General features: G+C 40.3%; 1 protein-coding gene and 1 long non-coding RNA gene across 4 annotated transcripts in view; one reads left to right on the forward strand and one right to left on the reverse strand.

Moving 5' to 3' along the window:
* The first annotated feature begins 348 nt into the window (after positions 1-348).
* On the forward strand, positions 349-24,767 carry LOC118934687 (uncharacterized). Of its 2 annotated transcripts, XR_005033558.2 has the most exons (5): positions 349-677; positions 13,190-13,284; positions 16,432-16,586; positions 23,103-23,198; positions 24,602-24,767. It is a non-coding gene; the product is annotated as an uncharacterized LOC118934687 (long non-coding RNA). The 2 variants fall into 2 exon arrangements; XR_005033556.2 differs by lacking the exon at positions 16,432-16,586 and having other exon boundaries at positions 351-677.
* NPEPPS (aminopeptidase puromycin sensitive) overlaps positions 23,420-25,740 on the reverse strand; it is a 103,032-nt gene continuing 100,711 nt past the window's right edge. For both annotated transcript variants that reach the window (XM_036930355.2, XM_036930353.2), the window contains exon 23: positions 23,420-24,921. In XM_036930355.2, coding sequence (XP_036786250.1) covers positions 24,769-24,921 — 153 coding nt within the window. In that variant the 3' untranslated portion in view covers positions 23,420-24,768. The remainder of the gene's footprint in view (positions 24,922-25,740) is intronic.

Genomic DNA, 25,740 nt, shown 5'->3' on the forward strand with positions numbered 1-25,740 from the left:
CGCGGCGGCACCGCGCTCTACATCGATTGGCTGCCGCCATGGCCACGCGAAATCCCCAATTGGCCAGGCAGTTAGCGTTGAAGGGCTGCCCTGCGCCTATTCGCCCGCTGGTTTCAAGGCCCGGGTTGGCTGGGCGGGCAGCAAAGTGAGGCGCGTGGATTGGCCGGAGGGAGGGAGATTGGGGTAGGCAGGAGAGAGCCGCCGCTGATTGGATCATCCTGGTAAAGGCCTCAAGCCCAGACCGGCTGAGGGTTGGCAGGAGGGTGGGCCTAAAGCGAGACTCCCGGCCCGCGTGATTGGCTGGGATACTAGACATTGATAGGATGGGGCGCCCGGGAGAACTGTGGAGAGGAGTCCGGGGTCGGAGCAGCGGAAAGGCGGGAGGTGCCCCACCGCTTTAGGCGCCCGGCGCAGGGCACGATGGGACGCCCCCGGGACGGGGCGGAGCCGTGTTCGGGCTGCGGTTAGGGAAGCGCCGTCACTTGGGGAGGCGTGCCGAAGAGGGTTTCGCGGGTCCGAGCCGGGGTGGGGGGACCGTTAAAGCCCAGCACCGCATCCACAGGAAGCTGCTTTAATGGCTAGGCCTACTTTGTACGAAGCTCTCGGCAGAGAAGTACCCTGAAGACCGTGCGGTTCAACTTCCAATTTGCAGATCTGGAAACTGAAGCCTAGAAAGGGTATGCAACCTAAGGTTTACACAGCCGGTTAGTGGCCTGGTCGGGACTGGACTCAAGCGCTCTTGGCCTTCCATGCAGCCAGCCCCCTCCAAGGAGGCGAACGCTAATGTAATTTCTTTAGACCTTTTTATAGGTGCGGTTATAACGTCTAACTCACGTTGGGTGGGCATTTGGATTCCTCTTAGATTCCCATCCATAGCTGCCAGGTACTTGAAAGAATAGAAATGTTAAATCCTGCGAATGTGTCCCTGTAAAGGCACGACCGTGATCAGAAAGAATGTGTGTACAGGCATAAAGGATCATGGTTCTTAGCCTTTTTTAGTTCTAAGTCCTGGGAGAAACTAATGAAAGCTTTTCCTTAGCAAAATGCACATAAAGAAAATGTACAGTTTCTTGACTTCCCCTGACATTGGTACATGGACTTCAAGTGAAGAATTACATCTTTTCACCATATTGGTCTATGGTTAATTGACTGTAGCTAGCCAATAGAACTCTTACTATGTAGCTTGAGACTAGCCATACTGGGAAAACCTAGGAGGAGCTCTGTCCCCTCAGAGGTTCCACCCACGAATTAGGAAAGGTTGGTTAGCTATCTTTAATCCTTAGAAGAGGTCCTCTGCTAGAGATCTCTTTCTGGTTTCCTGGAAGTGTGGGGACACCGTTCCTCACCCCATACTATGACTAGTTGATTTCCTATGGTTTGGCAATCCTCCGAACTCCAGCCTTTTGCTTCATCTGTTAACCGAGGAAAAGTGCCTCGGGTGTGTGTGTAACTTTATTAGGAATCAGTGAAAGTCAAGTGAGATGACATCTATGAAAATCTTTGAGTTGTCCATACCTGGATTACGCACACTACAAATGAACCATGATTTTTACTTTAAGCCAACTTTCTCCTGCCCTCTAGCAGTTTGCCTAACATCGGTCATGATAATATCAGTGAGGGCAGATGGATTTTTAAAGTAGTTGGAATAAAATGCTGGGAAGATAAATGTTTTGCTGCAAAGTTTCAGTCAACCAAGATTACCAAAACCCAAGTGAAATGAGTTTTTAGTTAAGAACTAGGTTACTGCTGGTGCTGTATAGTCCCTGTCAAAAGTACTGAATGCTATCCTGCATTCAGCAGGTGCTAATGAGGCACCATAATATGAGTGTTTAATACACAGACTCAGAAACTGCCTGAGTTCATATTCCAGTTCTGCCACTTCTTAGCTTGTGTGTCTTACTTTGCCTGTTTGTAAAGTGGGGCTAATAATTGTACCTACCTCAGGCTTTTGGGAGGTCTTAAGCAAGCTAATACATGTCAAATGCTAGGAATACTGCCTGGCATGTTATATATGCTATATATACTATTATATATTTTGCATTATTTTATACTATATGAATGCTTAGTCCTTGGCCCATTAGGGAGGAAATACTTTAATCACTTAATCTCACAAACAAATGTAAAGTTGTAAAAGTGACATGCCAAGGAATGACCCAGTTATGGGACTCAGGGAAAGCTTACCTGAGAAACGGAAAAGAGTTATTCAGATGGAGAACAGCATGTGCAAGTTGGGAGGGACCTTGGAGATTACAAGGAAATGCCGGAAGACCAGTGCCCCGGAAACAAGAGAACCAAGGGATTGAGATTAAGCTGAAGTGTTGAGTAGGGAAAAGATCATACGATACTTTGCCATGCAGTTGACTTTGTCTATATCCTAAGAGCAAAGGGCAGCTATTTAAAGGCGTTAAGAAGTTGGTGGTTATAATATGGAGATTAAACTGGAAAGAGGGAAAACAAATGCAGGGAGACCAGTGCAATAATCCAGATAAGAGGTGACACTTGTAGAAAGGAGAATGGTAGAAGTAATAGTGGAAATAGAAAAGATGTCAACATTAGTTGAACTTGGTAATTGATTGGAAGAAGGGGAAGTGTCACTGGTGCCTACTAGATTTCTGGCTTGCACTTGGGAATAGATGGGGAAGCTGTTTGTATTGTTCCCCTGAATAGGAGGAATTGGAGGCCACATGGTTTACTAGAATGGGGAGAGTTACGCAGGAGCTTCAAGTTGTATTTCTTGAGGTTTGTATGGAGTTTTGAGTTTTGATACATTATTTGCTATAACTTCTTGAATATCAGGATATTCATGTCCAGTGAACAAATTCTGAAATTGAAGAGAAAAACTGGGTTTCAGTTTAACTCTGCCACTTCTGCCATATGATCCTGAACAAGTTACTTAACCTTTAGGAGATAGGAAATGGGAGAATCTCTGCTGCACCATTAGGTGGTCCAAAGCATGAACAGGAGCCTCCCTGTGAAGTGCTGCTCCAGGGGGGCCTTGTGCTGGGAGGTGCTCATCAGCATCTGTTAAGCAAGTGAATTCGGAGTGATGAGATCAGCTGATGAGTCTCCTCCCAGCCCCTGCTCCCCTGAAGACGCACCCGCACCCGCTCACACACGCACATAACGCATATGTGTGAGAAGACTGGCTGCGAGGCAGAAGCAGCAGGCTGTGACTGGATGCTCTTTGCTCCTGAGCAAAGCTGAAAGATGTCCAGGGAGGGGAAGGTCAAACCTTTGCCCCATTAGCCGTGAACAGGGAAAAATGGAGGTGCCCAGGACATCTGGAGGACTGAGTGCCCCCTACTTAGTAATGGGCGGACTTCATTGCCTTTTCCTGACTTTCCACACAACACTTTTCCAAGTAATTTAGAAGACAGAAAGCATTTCCAAAACTTTCATCTTCAGCTCCCAGAAGCAGAAATACTACTATGATAAAATAATTCTCTCCTCTCCCCCAGCCCTTCCCTTTGCTCACTAGGCTCCAGCTTTCTGTTCCTTGAACATACCATAATGTGTGAGTCTCAGGACCTTAGTTACCATTTGCTGTTCCTTCTGCCTGAACACTCTTCTCCCAGTTGTTTCTTTCCATTATTCCTATCTCACTACAGATGTACTTCAGAGAGGCCTTCCCCGATCACCCCACCTGAGGTCGTTTCCACCATGTTATGACAGGACCCTATTTGATTATCTTCAAAACACCTTTCAATACTAAAATTACCTTTTTTTGCTGTATGTCCCCACCCCCACTAGAATGCAAGTTCCACGAGAGCAAGGATCTTGTCTGTCTTGTTTGTTGCTTGAAATTGTGCTTCACACATAGTAGGTGCTCAAACATTTGTGAAAGGATAAAGCATGCATAACTAAACATGCAGCATGCCCTAAGGGCCTGCAGAAGTGACTGTCTAGCTTTGTTAAAAATGCTTTATCACTTGCTTTGCCCTCTTTTCCAGTGTTACCCACATTAGCCTCTCCATGTACCTTTGGTCCAGTCAAGCCAACCGTATCTCTCTATCCTGCAGAAGTGCTTATCACTGTGCTACGCCTGTCCCTGCCTGGAATTCCCTCCTTGTCCCTCTGTATCTTCAAAGTTGTACTCTTGTTAATATGTTCAACTACATTAATTTATTGGGCAACCCCACACCTCCACCTCCCAGGGCATTCCAGGTATAACATGGGAATGTGATAAAGGCCATAAGAAACGTACAAACCAAATGCTGTCATCGTGCTGAAATTTCAGAGGAAACAGAATTTTTCCCTGGCTCATTGATGAGAACACTTAGTAGACAAAGGGTTTCAGCTGAATCTCGAAGGACTGGAGAGCTTTGTAAACACAGAGATTGCAACGAAGCCTTCTCCAGCTAAGGTTGTGCACATTGTATCTTTGCTACTCATAGTGTGATCTTGGAAATGTTTATTTAATGCCTTTCTGTCCATTTCCTCATCTGTAAAATGGAGATAATAGCCAGGTTGGCTTATGGGTACAAGACCTGCCCAGTCACATAGGTACTTAGAAAGGCTGGCCCCTCACTTGGTTTAATTCTCTGCTGTCACCATATTGAAATCAATAATTTTTGAATAAGGGGCTTTGCAAATTGTGTCCTGATGTTGCCTATAGGGTTATGGGGAAGTCCTAAGTTAATACATGTAAATTTCTTAATCCAGTGGGGCCTGGCCTTTGATGAAGGTTCAATAAGTGCTAGCTGTTATTGTTAGTCTCTCAACTCTCATAATAGTATAGCTCACAGCGCACCTCACTGTGTAGCAGTTAAGCAGCCAGCAAATTATTTTTAAGTGCCTGCCCTGTAAAGGTACTGGATGGGTCACAAAGATGAATACAACAGTACTTCCTATCCTACTGAAAGGAATAAAGCATGTGTTTTAAACATACTAATTAGTAATAAGTAATAAAATATGTCACATGATGAGTGTAGGAATTTTTTAAAATAGATTTTTGGCCCCATCTCCAGATAATCTTATTAGTAGCTCAGGTGCAGGCTTCAGAATCAGTTCCCAAGTGATTTTAATGAACAGTCAGTTTTGGAACCACTGGCATTAACTCTAGGGTGGCCATGTGGAGTAGAGGCAAAAAACTTGGCACTGGAGTTGATCACACTGGGGTTCCAAGCCTGCCATCTACTAGCTCTATTAGTTTGCAGAAATTACCTTCTCAGTTCCCTCATCTGTAAACTTTGAAACTGTACTTTAAAGATTAAATTTTATACTCCAAAACTACTAGATCTAAATCTGAATTCAGCAAAGTTGCAGGATACAAAATTAATACACAGAAATCTGTTGCATTCCTATACACTAACGATGAACTAGCAGAAAGAGAAATCAGGAAAACAATTCCATTCACAATTGCATCAAAAAGAATAAAGTACCTAGGAATAAACCTAACCAAGGAAGTGAAAGATTTATACTCTGAAAACTACAAGACACTCATGAGAGAAATTAAAGAAGAAACCAATAAATGGAAACATATCCTGTGCTCATGGATAGGAAGAATTAATATTGTCAAAATGGCCATCCTGCCTCAATCAATCTACAGATTCAGTGCAATCCCTATCAAAATACCAACAACATTCTTCAATGAGCTAGAGCAAATAGTTCTAAAATTCATATGGAACCACAAAAAACCCTGAATAGTCAAAGCAATCCTGAGAAGGAAGAATAAAGTGGGGAATTACACTCCCTGACTTCAAGCTCTACTACAAAACCACAGTAATGAAGGTAATTTGATACTGGCACAAGAACAGACCCATAGACCAATGGAACAGACTAGAAAGTCCAGATATAAACCCAAGCATATATGGTCAATTAATATATGATAAAGGAGCCATGGATATACAATGGGGAAATGACAGCCTCTTCAACAGCTGGTGTTGGCAAAACTGGACAGCTGCATGCAAGAGAATGAAACTGGATTATTGTCTAACTCCATACACAGAAGTAAACAACATGGATCAAAGACGTGAATGTAAGTCATGAAACCATAAAATTCTTAGAAAAAAACAGGCAAAGATCTCTTAGACATAAACATGAGCAACTTCTTCATGAACATTTCTCCCTGGGCAAGGGAAACAAAAGCAAAAATGAACAAGTGGGACTTTATCAAACTAAAAAGCTTCTGTACAGCAAAGGACACCATCAGTAGAACAAAAAGATATCCTACAGTATGGGAGAATATATTCATAAATTATATATCTGATAAGGGGTTGACATCCAAATTATATAAAGAGCTCACACACCTCAACAAACAAAAAGCAAATAAGCCGATTAAAAAATGGGCAGAGGAGCTGAACAGATGCTTTTCCAAAGAAATGCAGATGGCCAACAGACACATGATAAGATGCTCCACATCGCTAATCATCAGATAAATGCAAATTAAAACCACAATGAGATATCACCTCACACCAGTTAAGATGGCCAACATCCAAAAGACAACAACAAATGTTGGTGAGGATGTGGAGAAAGGGGAACCCTCCTACACTGCTGGTGGGAATGTCAATTAGTTCAACCATTGTGGAAAGCAGTATGGAGGCTCCTCAAAAAACTAAAAAGAGGAATACCATTTGACCCAGGAATTCCACTCCTAGGAATTTACCCTAAGAATTCAGGAGCCCAGTTTGAAAAAGATATTTTCACCCATATGTTTATTGCAGCACTATTCACAATAGCCAAGAAATGGAAGCAACCTAAGTGTCCATCAGTAGATGAATGGATAAAGAAGATGTGGTACATATACACAATGGAATATTATTCAGCCATAAGAAGAAAACAAATCCTACCATTTGCAACAACATGGATGGAGCTAGAGGTTATTATGCTCAGTGAAATAAGCCAGGCGGAGAAAGACAAGTATCAAATGAGTTCACTCATCTGTGGAGTATAAGAACAAAGAAAAAACTGAAGGAACAAAACAGCAGCAGACTCACAGAATCCAAGAATGGACTAACAGTTACCAAAGGGAAAGGCACTGGGGAGGATGGGTGGGAAGGGAGGGATAAGGGGGGAAAAGGGGTATTATGATTAGTACAATAATGTAGTGGGGGGGACATGGGAAAGGCTGTATAGTACAGAGAAGACAGGTAGTGATTCTATAGCATCTTACTATGCTGATGGACAGTGACTGTAATGGAGTATGTGGTGGGGACTTGATAATAGGGGGAATCTAGTAACCGTAATGTTGTTCAAGTAATTGTACATTAACGATACCAAAAAAAAAGATTAAATTTTAAAATGCTTGAGAAAGCTGAGCACACAATGGGTATTTAATTATGGTTTACTTCCTCTAAGCTTGGGGAGATGGTATCCCAGGAAGGGGCAATCACAGAGGGCTTCCTGGAGGAGAGAATAATCCACCTATGAGCAGTATGATTTGGATGGGAGAAAGATTTCAGATTACATACTCTAGCAACAGTCAAGGTACTGAGTTATGATAACAGAGGAATGCTAAATCAAAGTAGTTGGGATTTAGTCGCTGAGTAGATACAAAGGAGAGGGAAGAATGAAAGGTGAGTCCTAGGTCTTCAGCTTGAGTAAGAGGTTAAGTTATAAAGGTGCAGGAAGGTGGGATAGAGGTTAGGGGAAAGGTCATGAATCCAGTTTTAGAAACATTTAGTTTTTAAAGTCGTAAAGGCACAGCTAAGGGAAGCTACATTCTTGATTGGGATCTGGGGAAAAGGCTGGTGCATGGGAATTAAGTTAGGAGTCAGTAGATCAGAAACAATCATTGAGATCCTAAGAAATTTAAGTCTTGAAAGACATTCTACATACAGAAAGAAAGGCAAAAGATTTTGGAAATGGACATGGGGTTCCAAACTAGTAGGCAGTAAGAGTAAGAGGGAGAAGAGAAGGAACAGCAGGGGTAGGACAAGAAATGGGAGGGCTATCTATTTATCTGGCCTATGATGAGGGCCCAGTAAGTGCTAGCTGTTACTGTTAGAATAGCCTTAGCCAGGTTGGCTTATGGGTTAGCTGTTATTGCTGAGGCCGATGATCACAACTATCTTCTTACAGTTGTGATTGTCTGAATCATGTTCCCCCAAAGAAGTCCACATGCTAATACCATGCTAATCCACATGCTACCATAACCTGAGGTTGTTACTTTATGGGGCAAAAGGAACTTTGAGGGTGTGATTAAATTAAGGGTTTTAGGATGGGAAGATTTTCCTGGATTATCTGGGTGGACAAGGTGTAATCACAAAGGTCCTTATAAGAGGGAAGCAGGAGGATGAGAGTAAGAGAAGGTGATGTGATTACAGATGTAGAGGCCAGAGTGATGTGGGGCCATGAGCCAAGGAATGTCAGCTTCCAGAAGCTGGAAAAGACAAAAAACATTCTCCCCTAGAGCATCCAGAGTGAACACAGCTCTCTTGACCCATTTTAGACTTCTGATTTTAGAACCATAAGAGAATGTTTTGTGTTGCCTTAAGCCACTGGTTATAGTAATTTGTTACAGCAGCAATAGGAAAGTAATGCAGCAGTTAACTAAAAACAACCTAAATATCTAACAAGGATGGGTTGGTTAAATAAGTTATAATACATTAAGAATGGTAGTTAGCTATTAAAATTTATGCTATAGAAGATCATCTAATCATGCAGAAAATGCTCACAATAGATTGCCAACTACAGAAAGCAACTTAACGTTGTAAGCATTTATATTTAAAAAATCATCAAACTTGACACTTAAGAGTCATGCATTTTGTGCACTTGACCATAGGTATGATATACGTCAATGAAAAATTTTTGTTTTGCATATCATATATAGATGCCCTGTTGTGTTCAAAGAATATTATATCCATGTATGCATAAATAAGAAAAAGACTGGGAATGTATAAACCAAATGTTAATGGATGGCGGACTACAGATGATTTTTATATTCTTTTTTGATTCTTCTCTGTATATTCCAACTTTTCTTTGATGGATAGATATTTTTTTTATAAGAAAAGAATTTTAAAAATTAGTTTATAAAAATCAAGGAAAGGGGGGCTCTCTTGTCCCCTCTCGGCATGAGCCAGGAGCTCTGTCTTCTCACTTATTCTCTAAATAAAAGCCTCTCTGTGGCTCTCCTTAAAAAAAAAAAAATCAAGGAAAGGGATTGTGGAGAAGGTTTGCAGAAGTATTTGTAAGCTCAAGGGCAAGAACTCTGTAGGACCTGGCACAACCAAGCCTCTATGAACAATTTTCATAAATAGGTGATGATTTTTTAATATTGTATCCTCCCCATCCCCCAAACAGAAAGGGACTCAATACTGGAGACATAGAAGGAAGAAAAGCAAGAATATAGAGATAAAGGCTTCCTGAATCCTGAGTTAGGAGGGCCTCTGAGAGACATGAAGGAAGGGGAGCAAATCGGTGAGTCTTACCCTACCCCCCCCCCCCATTTTCCCTGGAGCCTGGAGACAGACCAGACACCCTCAGCCACTCTTTCTTTCATTTATGCCATGCTCCTTTACTCCTTTTGTTTCTCAAAGTAACACATGCTCCTCACTGGAGAAAATTAAATCAAGAAGTTAAAAAGCAGAAATCACCTGTAATCCCAAATTATATCCACCATTAAAATATTGGCGTAGTTTTCCCAACATAGTTCAATTTTAAATGACAGCCAGAGTATTACTGTGTAATTTTTGTCACCCCCTCAAAAATGTACTTTAAAGAATTTTAAATTGGCTCAGCTCTTTATTGGGTTGCATTAAAAAATAGAAGGAACTAAACATATCTGAACTGGCTCTGGATGGGTTTTCACACTGGTAGTGCAAGGCAGAAGTAAGTGAAGCCTTTTCATTTTGACTTAAGCTTTCAAAAGAGTACCAATAGAATAAGCTAAAATTTGAAAATCATTGAAGTATGCCTGCTGAGTCATGAGCCCTGAAGCTCACTGAGGCCTCTCTTCCTGGCCAGGTGTTAAAGGGAGTCCTGTGTTCTGAGCAGGGAGTCTTCTAATCCTTCTGTTCTTCTTTTCTTTCTTTAACTGCGTATATAATCAATTCAGTTACCTGCTTTGTTGTTTGGGGAAAAACCCAGCTATTTTGCTGGGGTGTGTCTTCCTTCACTCTCACACTGACTACCACATTCACAACACTTCTGACACCACATGGGGGGTTGGTTCCCCTTCCAGGCAATTCTCTGGCACCAGCTGGCTGGCCTACAATTTAACTCAAACCTGACACTAGTTGGACATGGCGTCAGATCCCACAGGTTAAGGGCTCGGTCCCCAACAGTGCCCTCCACCTCCACTTCAGATGCCAATTGCAAGTAGGAGGCCCCGAGATTATCCACAACTTCAGTCCTAATTGGTGACAAATTGGAGGTTCTTACAACCTCCTCACTGGGCCCGGTTAATCTGCTAGAGTGGCCCACAGAACTCAGGGAAACACATGTACCGGTTTATTAAAGGATATGATAAAGGAGGCAGATTCTGGGCCCTCAACCATTTTGCTATCTACTACTTTTAAGTACAAAGAAAAAATATCAGTTCATTAAAAAGAAAAGAGCCAGACCATGTCCATCTGCCTACAGAATTTGCATAGGCAAATATATGGTAAAAATAAAAGTTCCCATTCTGCCTTTTTCACAAAACAATATAGCAAATCTTCTTTTTTGCCATGTTACAAAAATCTCCTAGATCGTTTGATTGGCTGCTGCATATTCTATTAAATGTATGGGTATTTTGGTTGTTGCTACTTCATTTGAAACATAATTTTCTGACATATAACTTACATGCAATAAAGTGCACCCATTTTTAAGGTATAGTTTAATAAGTTTTGACAAATATATGAACTCATACTACCACCAACACAACTAAAATACAAACATTTCATCACCTTCATTCCTTTCTGTGTGGGGGTCTGGTTCTAGCTGGGGAGAGCCAGTTGTGCCCATCTCAAATCTACGTTTACCCCCATCCCATTAGTAGCTCAGAATTAGCCAGTGGGAGTCTTTGCACTGAAGAAAGCACACAAATCAAGGTTTTTTTGTTTATTTGTTTTTGAGTACTAGTTTATCAGCACCACAACTTACATGCTTTTGAGTCAGCCCTCCATCCTGAAACCACAGTCTGCTTTCTGACATTTTATTTTGCATTTTTTAGAATTCTATATAAAGTAAACCATGCAGTAAATACTCTTTTGTGCCTAGCTTCTTTTGCCCAGAGTATTTTTGAGATTCATCAATGTTGGCACATATAAAGAGTTCATTCCTTTTCATTGTGTTCCGTTGAATGGATATACAACATGGCCAGAGCCTTTATTGTGGTTTCCACAGGAAGGAACAGGTGAGGCAGGGTAAACAGGCTTAGGACTGGCTACTTTAGTAATTTCACTGGATCCTGGAGCACAGGACTGTCTCTGCTTGTCTGCTGCCTGGGCCTGAAGTGATTAGGGCAGGGGAATAATGATGCCTGTGAGAGCCTGAGAAAGTAGGTGGTTGGGGTAAGAGCTTTGGATTGTGTATAAAGTGGTTTGTAATTAAAAATTACACAGGCAGGAGAATAGTTTACTATCTCTAAGAATTGGCTAGCCCCAGGAGGGGCAGTCTTTCCAGAATCAGCAAGGCCCCAAGATGTCAAAGTATTAGAAATACAGAAAAAATTAAAAAACACAATTAATAAACCTTCTTCAAAGGTTAATCTAGAAAAATTCTGAACTCTGGGATGCTAAGTATAGCTGAGACAAGGTACTGTACTATATTGAAAAACTAGGGAATAAGGTAAAAGACTACATACCAAATAGTGAGACCTCTTGGTCCCCTTGTCACACCTGGCCCTAAGATTCTCCTAGCCAGCCTAATATCCTCCAGTCAGAAGATTGGAGGACTTTTCTTTGGGGAAACTGGCCAGCCCATGAAGAAATACTTCTGGATACTATATTAGTTTCCTAGGGCTTCTGTAACATACCAAAAACTTGGTAGCTTCAAAAAAGAAATTTATTCTCTCATAGTTCTGGAGGTCAGAAGTCCAAAATCAAGGTGTCAGTAGGGCCATGTCCCCTCTGGAGGCTCTAGGGAACATACCTTGCCTTGCCTTGCCTTACCTCTCCCAGCTTCTGGTGGCCCCAGCTGTCTCTTGGCTTATAGCTGTATCACTCCAGTCTGCCTCTCATCTTCACACAATTTTCTCCTCTTCTGTGTCTTTCTTTGCTGTGTCTCTTACAGACATTTGTTAGTAGATTTGGTTCCATCAGATAATCCAGTATGGTCTTATCTCAAAAGCCTTAACATTTGTAAAGACCCTTTTCCCAAATAAGGTCACATTCACAGGTTATGGGGATAAGGATGTGGACATATCTTTTTTGGGGCCAATACTCAACCCACTACATAAACCAAGAGCTGTGAGTTCCCAGTGAAAGTCAGCTCACTACAGTAACCCCATCAACCGAGAAGCCCAGTTTCATGAACACAGAGCTTCCAGACGATTTTAGTGTTTCAGTCTTTACCATGAATAGACTGTCAAGGATCACCAAGTAGTTGAAAGTCTCTAACATGACAAAGATATGACTAAACAAACAAGAAAAAAGGAAAATGGGGAATATAGAGACAGCACAGAGAACAGAACAAAAGAAAACCTAAACTTCACAATATTCTCAGAGAGGGTGATCTTGCATCCATGAAACAAGAACGGAAGGTTATAAAAAAGACATGAAGGAGTAAAACATCTTAAAAATATGATAAGCAACTTCAGTCAAAGGGTTGGAAGATCAAATTGAAATAATCCTTTTTAAAAAGGGCAGAAAATAGGCATGAAAAGATTTTTTAAAAGCTAGAGTAGAACTAGCTTTTAGTAGTAGAACTAAGAAGAGTTAGAGACATATGCAGGCAAAGCAATAATTGAAGGCATAATTCAAGAAATTATCTCAGAACTGAATGACCTGGATCTCCAGAATGAGAAGCCCACTGAGTGCCCAACAGAATGGATAAAAAAGAAATCATGAAGTACCAGATCACTAAGTAAATAGAAGATTACTAGAACTTTCCAGAGAGAAAAGCAGGTCACATTCTAGGGAACAACCATCATAATGGCACCATGCTTTTCACCAACTATGCCGGTAGTGGAGGAATGTTTTCAAATTGTTTATGACCTACAATTAGCCAAACTGTGAGTTAGCTAAATTATGAGCTCAGTGAAGCAAGCACATTTTCAGATATGTGAAATCTTAAAAATTTTACGTGTTACCCATATACCCTTTCTCAGGAAACTACTGGAGGATGTGGTGCACCAAAATTAGAGGAAAAAAACCCCAAGAAACAGGAAGACATGTGACCCTGGCACCAGGATATTCCACATAGGTGAGAAAAGAATCCCCAGTATGATGATGAAGGGGGATCCCAGGGTGACCAAGGGCCTGGCGGTGGGCCTGGGGAGTCGTCAGTGAGGACTGGCTCGGGGGGACAGGAGGCCCCCGAAAGGCTGTCTCTGAGAAGTAAGAGGAAATGAAAAGAGGAAAAATTTGCACTGTTGGTGATGGTGGAGCATCAGTTCATTATAGGGACCTGGAAAACTAAGCAAATAAAAACCAAATTGTTTTTATAAATAATTAACTCCAGGAAAAACATGTTTTTTAAAACTGATAAAGGAAAAAAGGAAAGGATCTGAAACAGGAGCAAAGCATAATCATAGTAAGACTAAATTCCTTGGCCATGAATTGTATTTATGGAGGCATGATCGTGTGAACAGAATCTACTGACCCCCACCAACCCCAGCATGCACAGGCTTTCGCTCCGTGCTGAGGCATGCCAGCCAGGAGGAGCTCTCTGTTCCAGTTATCCTGGGTGTCTTTTGGTTAAACAGAAATTGAGTTAAACTCATTTAGAAAATTAGTACATTCATAAATTAAATTGAATTTAAAATATCAATAAGAAAAGAAAAATAGAATATCAAGAAAAATGGGTCTAAGAAAAAGGCTGTAGGTGAAGGTACATTTTTTTTCTTTAGACTAAACGCCTGGCAAAGGTTGTCTGAAGCTTTAAGCTTGTGTTCTGCTAATTTGAGAACTTCTGATTTACCTGAATGACATATCCTAGTTTCTACCTAACCTTCATCCTATTATAGGGAAATTGTGTATATTTGAATCCAGCCTATGTTAGACTGACCCTAAACACGTTATATTGTAAATTTTTTCTCATTCTGTTTTTATTTTTTCCACCAGACCATGAGCAATTTGAGGGCAGGCTCTTTTTCTTTCTTCTTGAAGGTTCTAGCACCCAACACACACCTTGGCTTTTTTTTAAATCTAAGATTTATCTAGTCACCACAGAAATCACAGTTTGAGACGAAGACCACATCTAATATTTGTAGTGTTCAATTGCTCACACAGCACTATCACATCCATCTACCCTGCACTGAGGTTTATGTTTTTATTATCTTCTCTTCCACCCTTGCATTTTGTAGAAAAGAATCTGAGTTCCAGAATGTGCCTTACCCAAAGTCACACAAGTCAGTGTTGAGTCACTGCAGAACCCAAGTCTCCTGACAGCCAGTAATGTGTTTTTAGAAAAAAATACAATTGTAGTAAAAAGAAATTACCATCATAACTATTTTTAAGTGTATAGTGCAATAGTGGTAAGTATATTCACGTTGTTGTGCAACAGATCTCCAGAACTTTTTCATCTTGCAAAACTGAAACTCTGTATCCATTAAACAACTCCCCATTTTCCTCCTCCCCTCAGCCCCTACCATCCTACTTTCTGTCTCTGTGACTTTGAGTACTCTGCATACCTTAAGTAAGTGGAATCATGTATATGTCTTTTTGTGACTGGCTTATTTCACTTAGCATAATGTACTCAGGGGTCATTCATGTTGTAGCATGTGTCAGAATTTCCTTTTTAAGTCTGAGTAATATTCCATATATGTATGGACCACATTTTGTTTCCCTCATTCATCCATCAGTGGACACTTGGGTGGCATCAACACTTTGCTGTTGTAATAATACTGCTATGAACCTGGGAGGGCACATAGTCTGAGATCTTACTTGCAATTCTTTTGGATATATATCCAGGAGTGGGACTCCAGTAATGCCTTTTTAAAATTATCCATCTCATTCCAAAAGTTACTTGAGGCCACTGTCCCACCACCTTCAAAGTATCTTTATTTTAAGTTCTGAATCTTGAATGAATGAATAAATATAGCAGCCACAATGGAATAGAGGAGACCACTGAAAGCAGTGACTGAAGTCTTTGATGGAATAAAGCTTTTCACCTCTACCCTTGGGAAGTACCTGCAAATAAATAAGATATACTAGAGATGGACTGGAGTGGTCAATCCTTGTTTTCTCATCTACATAAAGGTCTCCCCAAGACATTCCCAGAGCTATATTCCAACAGAGGTAAGTCCTGTACATATAAAAGGGTCACAAAGGAGGGATACCATCTGTCTTGCCAATGGGTATCAGCCCCAGACAAGTTCATTATGGAATCAGTGAGACCAAAGAAATGACAGTGGAACATTCTTGGGTGAAAGGGTTAATACCCAACTTTATTCCCACAGTGACAGGTCAGTCACTAGAATCCCATCCACTAGAGCGAGTCTGCATGCAGCAAGCCAGTCTCTGCCTCTGGGCCTCTCTGCCCGCACAGCCATCTCAGTCTCTGTCCTTGGCGCTGCCACCACTCCACTTCAGTCTCTGCTCTCCTGCAGCCATGCCACCGTGTCACCCAGAGCACTGGGCAGAGCTCTTTATATACAGAGTCAGTAACAATGTATTGCCCACACGTGTAGTGAGCTAGCGGACCAGGGCCAGGTGAGAATCCTGGCCATAAGAACCTTCACTTTATCCACACCATCTTCCTAATACTCGGTCTATCTGGAAACAGATACATAAACTTAGATATCCTGGGCCTGTCATGGGACCGTCATAAAGGATCTCTGCAGAGTGGGGACTGCCTATGTTGTGCTGGTTCTCAGGTCAGTATTAAACTCCAGACATTTGTGCCAGACCTCCTGATTTGTCAAGAAAAGCTGGAAATTTGGGTTTTTATGTAAAATATGATTTTTGAAAGCTGGCATTTAAATTTTCAAAAAGATTTAAAAAGTATCATGTAGGTTGAAGAGAAAATACAAGTCCTTACCGTGGGTGTGCAGTGCTGTGAGGCATATCTGGTAGTTTGTGACTTCCCGGGAGGAATCATACCTGCTTTGTTCGACCAGAGCTGGGAAGAGGATTGTGGCAATGGGGCCTGAATCAAATGCCTACACCTGCAGAAGCTCGGCCCTTCTGTACTTGGGTAATGTTTAATGTGTTGCAGGTGGAGAGGAAATGGCCCAAAATGAACCATTAAGTTCTCTGTAGTAGTATATCAGTGCTGGTTAGATTGGAGGCAAAGCTCAGGTTTCTTATCTATTCTGTGAGGTTTGGTTGTGCCCACTTCACAGAGCTATTGTAAGAATAAAACATGTCATGTTTGGAAAGGCATTGAATTTTTCCTGAAACAATGTAGGTACAAGATGGGATAATTATTTTGCCATGAACAACTCAGAGTGTAATGTTTTTGGAATGATGGCAGCTTCTACAAAAGCTGGCCTAGGCGATGATGGGCTCAAGCTCTGGCTGGAAGAAATCAAGAGGAAAGAACATCTTAGCACTTCTGCTCAGGTAGGTTTGAGAAGGAGGCAGAACACTGATCTTTGCTGGAAGTAGTATCGGAGAGTTGGTGTGGAGTTGAGAAATACACATAGCCATAAATGGTGTGATCCTGTTCCAAACAGTTGTGCCTACCACCCATGGGCTTCATGAATCTCACACTGGAAGTTTCAACTGAAATAAACTTCTAACCTTCCCATTGGTTCTCCTAAGTCAGGGTATTATAGACACTTTCATATTCCCACTTAGAAGGAGATTTGAACTATTACTCCTACTCTTAAGGCAGCACAGTTTATTACTACTAATAATATAATAGTAGTATTCCTGTAATGCTTTATAACTTATGGAGACTTTCCTTTGCATTCTTCTCTGTTCCCTGGTAACTCATGAGATAGCTACTATTATTCTCACTGTACAGATAAAGAAACTGATGACTTCCCATTGTCCTTTAGCTAAAGGTTAGACTCTCTAACATGGCCTAAGTCCTTCTGTAGTCTGGCCCTTGTCGAGCTTTCTGGATCCCTCTTTCACAAGATTTCTCTTTTTTTTCCAGCTATTCTGGATTTCTTTTGGTTCCTTAAGTAGGTCAGATTCTTTTCAGCCACAAGCCTGTTGCACATATGATTTCTTCTGCCTAGTATCTTTTCCCCTCTCCTCTTCGCCTGGCTGGCAACTATTCATCTTTCAGGTTCTCAGTTTAACATCATTTCTTCATAGGGGCCTTTCCTGAACATTCAGGCCACACTGGCTTCCCTAGTAATGCCCTCTTATACTACCCTGCACTTCCCATTCCAGACTCATCACACTTAATTACTTATTCAATATTTCTTGTTCCTAGATTGTAAGCTTCATGAAGCTGAGACCAAATCTGTCTTATTTGATTCTGTAGCCTCAGTGCTTACTATGATATCCTTTTGCCTTTAAAGCTTTTGTAACAACTGTCTGCTGTCTGGATTCCATAGTCATGGAACTAATACATTAGAACTTTGCCTTGGAAACTGCACTCAAGTCTGATGCTGTGGGGCTTGTGTGACAAGTTTCTTCTAAAATTTCAATACCCAAGGTCCTTTGATTGGTGGTTAAAATACCTCCCATGTCAAACAGTAGGTTGTGAGGTTAGAGCACAGAGCCACTGTACCATCTAAGACAATGGAAGAGGCTGGTGCTGTCCTCGCCTCTGCCAGTGTTTGTGATGCTCACATACCAGTGAGAACCTTTGCCCAGCATCATATTTGGGGTGGTTAAGGGTGGATCATAGATGACAGGAACATTCAAAGCTACCCAGACTATTCCTCTCCCAGGTCTTTCCTTGGTTTGGTGCATACTTGGGTCATTTACAGTTGGATGGCATATTTATTTGTTGGAAGCAATGAGGAATAGTTACTAAATTAATGGTGCAAATATAGTAGTGGAAGTAACACAGTTGCTCAGGCTTGCACGGCAGGCATTCAGCAGGTAAGCAGGGCCCACTGGGAGGAACTCGGCCTAATTTCAACAGCTGCATCAAGCTGAAGTCCCTGCAGGTTGCAATCTGTGAGAACAGCATCTTTCTCTTCCCTTTTTCAAGCCAGCTAAGCTACATCTCTCCTCACCAGTCTTTGTGAAATCCGTCACTGTATAATTTCCTTAATCCTGTTAATGGTGATATCCAAAAATTGTAGCTAAACACCCAGGCAGCAGTGTATAGGGTTCCAAATATAGTGCAGTCCGCATCTCCAGTGAGGAAAGAACACTGAGTGAATTCATTACACCAACCACTTTAACTAATCGAGGCAAGAGCTTAAAGCCACATTCCTCAAATGTGTGCACTCTGCCAAACTGGCATTTAACATCAGGCAGTCAGGCTGGAAAACTTTCATGAACCAATGAATCTAAGCAAGGAAGAAACGCTTCTCGAGGTACACATTTGCCAACTGTTAATTTGTTCTCAAGTCATCTTTGGAGATTGGTTCCATGACTTAGGGCATGCCATCAGAGGTTGCAGATCTGAGCCTGGCACACTTAGCTTCATAAGGCAAAGACTGAAAATAGTGTGCAACTGGTTACAAAGTGGAACAAGCAAAGGGTGTACAGCCTATCTTCATTACTAATTAAATGCGTAGAGTATAAAAACATAGCTGTAAGAATATTCCCCAAACTTATCTGTAATAATGATTGTCTTTGGGTGGCGGGAGGTGTCTTTATAAGAAGGGATAGTCACTTTCTATGTTTTTTTCCTTCAGTTTTTGGAAAATGAATATGTATTACACTTGTGAACAGAAATAAAATTTGAAGTGCATAGGCATTAGTGATAAAATGTTCTTAGAAGAATAGCAAATTGTTGCAATGGGGTTGGTAAAGACATGTAACTATTTTCTATCAGACACAAAAAATACTCGCATAGGCTAGATGTAGAACAGGGTGGTCCAATAGAACTTTCTTCTGTGATAGATATGATCTATATCTATCAATATAGTGCTGCCCAATACAGTAGCCACTTACTGTACATGGCTATTAAGCACTTGCAGTGTGCCTAGTGCAACTGTGGAACTTAACTTTTATTTTAATTTAAACTTAAATAGCTTAAGTTAAATGGACTTAAACTTAAGTGGTCACTGTATTTGGACACAGAGATCTAGAATGTTCCAATTTCTCGGAATAAGAGTGTAAGCAGGGACAGGGAGAGAAGACCAGATTTGGTAGCCAAGGGGTCTTATGTAAGTCGTGTATGGTTTTGTTGTTTACCTGTTGGAGTCTGTGTACTCTGTTAATGTTATAAGAATGAAGTGAGAAACTGCAAATATAGCCAAAGTGTTCTTGAGAAAGAACAAAACCAGAGGCACCACACTTCATTTTAAACTATATTATAATGCTATAATTACAATGGTACAGTACTATAAAAAAGAGACCCACAGATCAATGGAAAAGAATAGAGAGCCCAGAAATAAACCCACACTTATGTGGTCAATTAATTTATGACAAAGGAGCCAAGAATATACAACAGGAAAAGAACAATAAATGTTGGTGGGAAAACTAGAGACATGCAAAAGAATGACTTCACCACTATCTTACACCATACACAAAAATTAACTCAAAGTGGATTAAAGACTTATTTGTAAGACCTAAAACCATAAAACTCTTAGAAGAAAACATAGGCAGTAAACTCCTTAACACAGGTCCTAGCCATTTTTTTAAATCAGACACCAAAAGCGAGAGCAACAAAAGCAAAAATAAGTGGTACTACATCATACTAAAAAGCTCTGCACAGCAAAAGAAACCATTAACAAAATGAAAAGGCAACCTATTAAACAGGAGAAAATATTTGCAAATCATATATCTGATAAGGGTCTAATATCCAAAATATGTAAACAACTCATACAACTCAATAGCAAAAAAAAAAAAAGTAAAATCTTATTTAAAAATGGGCATAAGAACTGAACATACATTTTTCCAAAGCATGTACTGATGGTGACAGGCATATAAGATGCTCAAAATCATTAATCAGGGAAATGCAAATCAGAGCCACATGAGGTATCACATCTGTTAAAAATGGCTAGTATCAAAACAATGAGAAATAACAAGCATTAGCAGTTGGTGAGGATGTGGAGGAAAGGGAACCCTTTTACACTGTTGGTGGGAATGTAAATTGGTGCAGCCACTATGGAAAACAGTAGGGAGGTTCCTCAAAAAATTAAAAATAGACCTACCATATTATCCAGCAATCCCACTTTAGGGTATTTATCTGAAGGAAATGAAAACACTAACTCAAAAAGATATGGACCCCATGTTCATTGCAGCATTATTTATAATAGCCAAAATATGGAAACAACCTAAATGTCCACCAACAGATGAATGGATAAAGGAATTTAATGGATAAATAAATTATTTAGCCAGAAATAAGAATGAAATCCTGCCATTTGCAATAACATGGTTGGATACAGAGGGTATTACGCTAAGTGAAATAAGTCAGAGAAAGACAAATACAGTATGGTCTGATATGTGTGATCTTAAAAACACTACAACCAAGCTCATAGATGCCCAGAACAGATTGGTAGTTGCCAGTGGTGGGGTTTGTGGAGGTGGGAGAGGTGGAGTGACATAGGCAGGAAAAAAAAAAGAATGAAGTGAGCAGAGGCACCTTTGCACCTGTAAAGGCCACAGTATCAACTTCATCCTACCACACTCCTTTATATTCTTCTGACTTTCAAATGCTGTGATAAAAGAGGGACTTGACCTATTAGAAAAGCAACAATCTCACCCATCCTCTTTCATCTCAAATATTTTAAGTGTTTTGTACTTGTCAACTGTTTCTATCACCCCTCCATTATCTTATATTCTGCCTTCCTGAGACTTCTCCCATTAAATCATTAGCTATTTAGTATTTTTTAAATTTCTGCTTCTTTAGTATAAGCCTAAATAATAAGCATAGTATTCATAAGATTAATATATATAATACAAGGTAGATAATCAATCCTCTAATAAGTGTATTGAAATAGCAGTGTATTGTAATATACCTGGTACAATTTGTCAAAGTCATGATAAAGGTTAAGGTTGACTGGCATTAGGGGAGGCAAATTCCCAGAGGAGCATACTGGTATGGTCAGCTAAACCATGGCAGGATTTAATTATTTTTTTCTTCCTGGTTGTCACCTTAATTGGTGTTTAGCATGTCTGCTGTCAGGTGCTGGCAACCTCCCTGAGAAAGCACAGATGATGATAGTAAGCTAGGTTCGTTCTCTGCTGCTATTGCACTCGTGTTAGAACCAGAAGTTTAACAGTGGAACCAACAGCTGCCATATACCAGGCAATGGACTCAATTGCAGGAGCAATCAGAGTTCTTTACCAATGGCAGTAACCACCCAATCAACTTTCCTTCCTCTGACTTGCCATCTATCACGTTTGTCATCAAATATACTCACAACAGCCAGTTCTCTGATTTGGTTTCCTAGGGAAAGGAGTTGTTTGGCTCATTGTTTTATTAACATCAGCGTCTCCTCTGACTTGTATTTGAAACCAAACACCTTGACCAGTTTATAACCACCAGGGTTGGTACAAGAAAGCATGCTCCACCTTTGGTTATCACAAAAGATAAGATAGTCTTATTTATAAGAAAAAACCTGAGACCCTCAAACTAGTATCCAGTAATAGGAGATTCCAGTTCTCATCAGATAATCTATTCAGTCAAAAATGCTGTTAAATATAGGTCGAGCACTATATTACCAAAAGCTTGTCTTCAGCATTCTGTATGAAAAATCACTAACTCTAAAAATGTGGCTCCAAGTCTTTATGGTAACATTCTAGGACCTGTTCAGGTAATAAAATTGAAATAATCTATTTAAAGCTATAGAGGTCTTCTCATGAGCCCCCATCCCAATTGTATGCTACAGAGAGATACATTCCTTACAAATAATTTCAAGGGTTCCTTGCTCCCTGAAACCCATCCTTAGAAACTACAAGTTAAGAATTCAGCCCCTACTGTCCACTGTTCCAAAAGGCTTTACTTCTTCCCATTAATAAAAAATAACATAAAATTCTCTATAGGAAGTTATCAACATATCCATCTTTCTTTCCAAACTACTGATACCACTAAAATCTTTAACCAAGAAGTATCAGGGAAAAGGAAAATGATTAAACACATTTAAAGCTGTGCCTGGGTCCAGTCCAACTGTAGGACCATCTAATTGTGGAGACATGACTATCAGCTAGGAGAACATAGGTCCTGGAGCCTGGCCAGCTTGGGTTGACCAGTGGGTCTAAGAGTTACCTATTGTATAACCTAATTTTTCTGAGTCTGCTTTCTCATCTGTAAAATGAATATATTACCTATGGTAGAGAGCTATTTTGGAAGACAATAAATTAAAACGTCTTTTAATTTTAAAGAACATGGAAAAGGCTGGATTAAGACCTCCAGTGACTCAAAACATCAGAACCATAGAACCCAAATCAGTCAAGGTATTAGTAGAAAACAGAGAACACACTAAACTGGGTACTCTGAGGAAGGCTTAATAAAGGGACTGTTTACAAAGACATGGGCAGAGTTCAGGGAAACCAACAAGGAATATGGAGGAATGCAGAGCTAGTAAAGTAGTAGTCCTTTCTATTCCTTTATCTGAAGGAGCAAAGGGAGCTAGAAGCTAGGGAGGGCTGCCTAACAGGAGTCAATGGTCTTTGGTAAAGGTACACAGACAACCTATATGACCTGGCAGTGAGAAAGTCGGGAATAAATATCCTGACCATCCTCTCCATATGCCTCTTGATCTTCTGAGGGTGTTACTAATTGGATCAACACAACCTGAGGTCAGATGGCAAAGGAGCCTATTAATACAGTCCATGTGGGTCAACACCTCCTGGGTGTAGAACAGGATGTAGTAGTTCTAAAGGGCAAATGGAAGATATCCAGCACAACCTCTCCCCCAGACATAATTCAAACTACTGAACCAATATACACAAAATTTGCATGTATGCTGAAACTGAAATAACTATTCCCATAATTTCTGATTGTAAAATTCTATGAGTTCTTTAAATCAGAATTTTTCTCTGTCTTTTTAGTGTCCCTGCTTTGTGGTGCCTTAAGCCTATGCTTAGACGGTGTACCAAGCAGCCTTGAGCAGGGTATTTGGATGAGGAGCCCTCAATAGGGTACTGGTAAGTCTCAAGTTAACTCCAGAATGCTGATTCTAAGGATCTTTTAAGAAATTTTTGAGAATCCAGAACTAATTTAAATGGAATCTTAGGATTTTTCTGTTTAGGTAATATTCATCAGGAATTTAGGAACTGGATTTTCATAGACTCAAAAAATCCTACGGTAGTAGAATTTATAATTCTACTGAATTCTAATTGAGAATAAAGGAAATCAGGACATCAAATTCACATTGACATTTTTATTAACGCCAACTTTTTTAATTATTATTTTTTTTAAAACAATAGCACAAAAATGTTTCAAGGAAGCAGTCTCACAATCTGATGACCTTCTGAAATACAGTTAAGCCACACCAAATATGAATTCCTATTAATAACGCAAAAAGTATTTTTGAATAAAAGGAAAGGAAAAAGTAAAGAAAAAAGGTAGGGACAAGAAAGAAATGAAGTTTAGAGTCAAAACTCACTGGATTAGATAGGTGGGGCTTGTTAGTAGGATACACTGTTGAAGCAAAACGTGGCACAAACAGGCTTACAGTCTTTAACCAGTTACCACTAATATATAGGCTCTGCAGCAGTTACCACTGACTTCTTACATGCCCCAAATTAAACAGCAGAAGCCTGTATGATACTGTCATAAAGAGGTTCAAAAGTTGGCCTGTCAGATAACTAAGACCATTTTCAGCAGAATGACTTCTTCACAAAGGCTTGGCTGAAAACCTTTTCATTTCTATTGTCTCACCTATATGCATTTCAAGGCTCTTAAAAGTCATCTTAAAAAAGAAAGAAAAAAAATAATGTATATCAGTTTCTCTTATTTAATGTGGCTATAAAAGATGTTTCCTTATTATTTATCTCTAAGAAGGACACCGGGGTGGGAGTTGGGGGTGGAACTAAGGGGAGGAAGAAACCCAGACCAGGATAGGTTTTTTTTTTTTTTTTTTTTTTTTGGCCAAGAGATTACACAGAAGGGAAGGCAAGAAGGAAAACTACAATCCTTATTAGTTCAGATTGAGTTATGCAGGAAAATGTCTTCCTGATCAGTCCCCATGCCAAAAAAAAAAAAAAAAAACACTTGGAATTATGCACAGACTCTGACTATATTATACCAGCTATCAGCCTTTCATGTTTAACCATTCCCAGCAATGGACACTACTCTTGGCTTGCAGGCTGCTTGTAGAACCCACTTCACAAAAATCCTCTTCACCCAGAAGCCTCTAGTTTCCTTTTGGTAGGTTATAAAAACAAAACATCTGTCATTAACAGGAGAGTGTTAAATACTTTTAACCACTGACAAGGCTTCAGGAAGTTTCACAGTTTCGTTATGCTCTATTTTATTACTATCATATTTACATTTTTAATTTTAATTTTAATTTTTTGCTGAAATGCTGATTTTCCTTTTTCAATAGAATTTAATTCTGGAGTGTGAGCAGGAACCAGTTAACTACATTCATTGTCCAACCCCCACTGGTTTGAAAGAAGACTCCAAATTCTTGGCATATGAATCAGCTGTTCGGTAGCTCCACCTTATCCCTGCAGTGGAGCAGCGGAACCGCAGTGGCGGCGCGCTTAGGGTTCACACTGTGGGTGGTGAGGCCTTTCGCTGAAGGAGGTACTGGTGGATGCTTTCAGCATCTCGCTTTAGCCAAGCAGCATTCAGCAGAATATTTTCACAACACTGCTGGATGGTACGCTCAGCTGATGGAGCTGGGTGACTCTCGAAGAAAGCCTAGTATAAAACAATCCAGAATGTAGGATCATTACCAGCAACAGCAAGAAGATTAATTATCACAGGTCATGAAGAAATACCCACTGGTCTGTAAAGGATTCATAAACTTCATATATGAAAATTTACCACTGTTACCCCCAGGCTAAAAGAAAACAAACACCTCCTTGGACCTGCATACAGGGTTTCTCCCCTAAACACTACATGCTTAAAACCTAGTCAAAGTTAATAGTAAAGAAACAGAAGCTAAGGCCCCTTTTGGGCTCACTGTCTGTCCAGTGGTTAATCTAGGCTTTGGAGTCAAGGTTGGCACTTGAATCTAGGCTTGGTCATGTACCAGCCTGTGGCTTTGAGTAAATTAACTGCTCTGTTTTCCCATCTATGAGAAAATATTTATTCCAGAAGATTAAAGCAATAACCCATGTAAACAGTATCATACCTGTCACAGAATACTTAAGGACACAACACATTCTGTCTGCTTCAAATAAAGATTAATTTGTAAGGGATGACAAAACTGAGAAGCTTAAATTGCTGTTATACCCCTAGTAATATAAGACTCCATGGGCTCACATTTTTCATTTAATAAAACCACTTCTGAGTTTATTACAATTTGTCACAATGCTTTTTGATTAGAAGTTGAATAAAACATACTCCAATGAAGTAAAACCTGGTTTCATAGAAAGTAAAGAAACTCTTAAATACCAATCAGCAAAAGGATGGAGGGTAGGGGGTCATGTTTCTTTTGAACTAATCATCACAGGTGAAAAACAGAGAATGACTAATTCATCAGATTAAGTCTAGACCTTTTAGAAATCAATAACC

This window comes from Manis pentadactyla, chromosome 4, assembly GCF_030020395.1.
Source record: "Manis pentadactyla isolate mManPen7 chromosome 4, mManPen7.hap1, whole genome shotgun sequence".
Lineage (NCBI taxonomy): Eukaryota > Metazoa > Chordata > Mammalia > Pholidota > Manidae > Manis > Manis pentadactyla.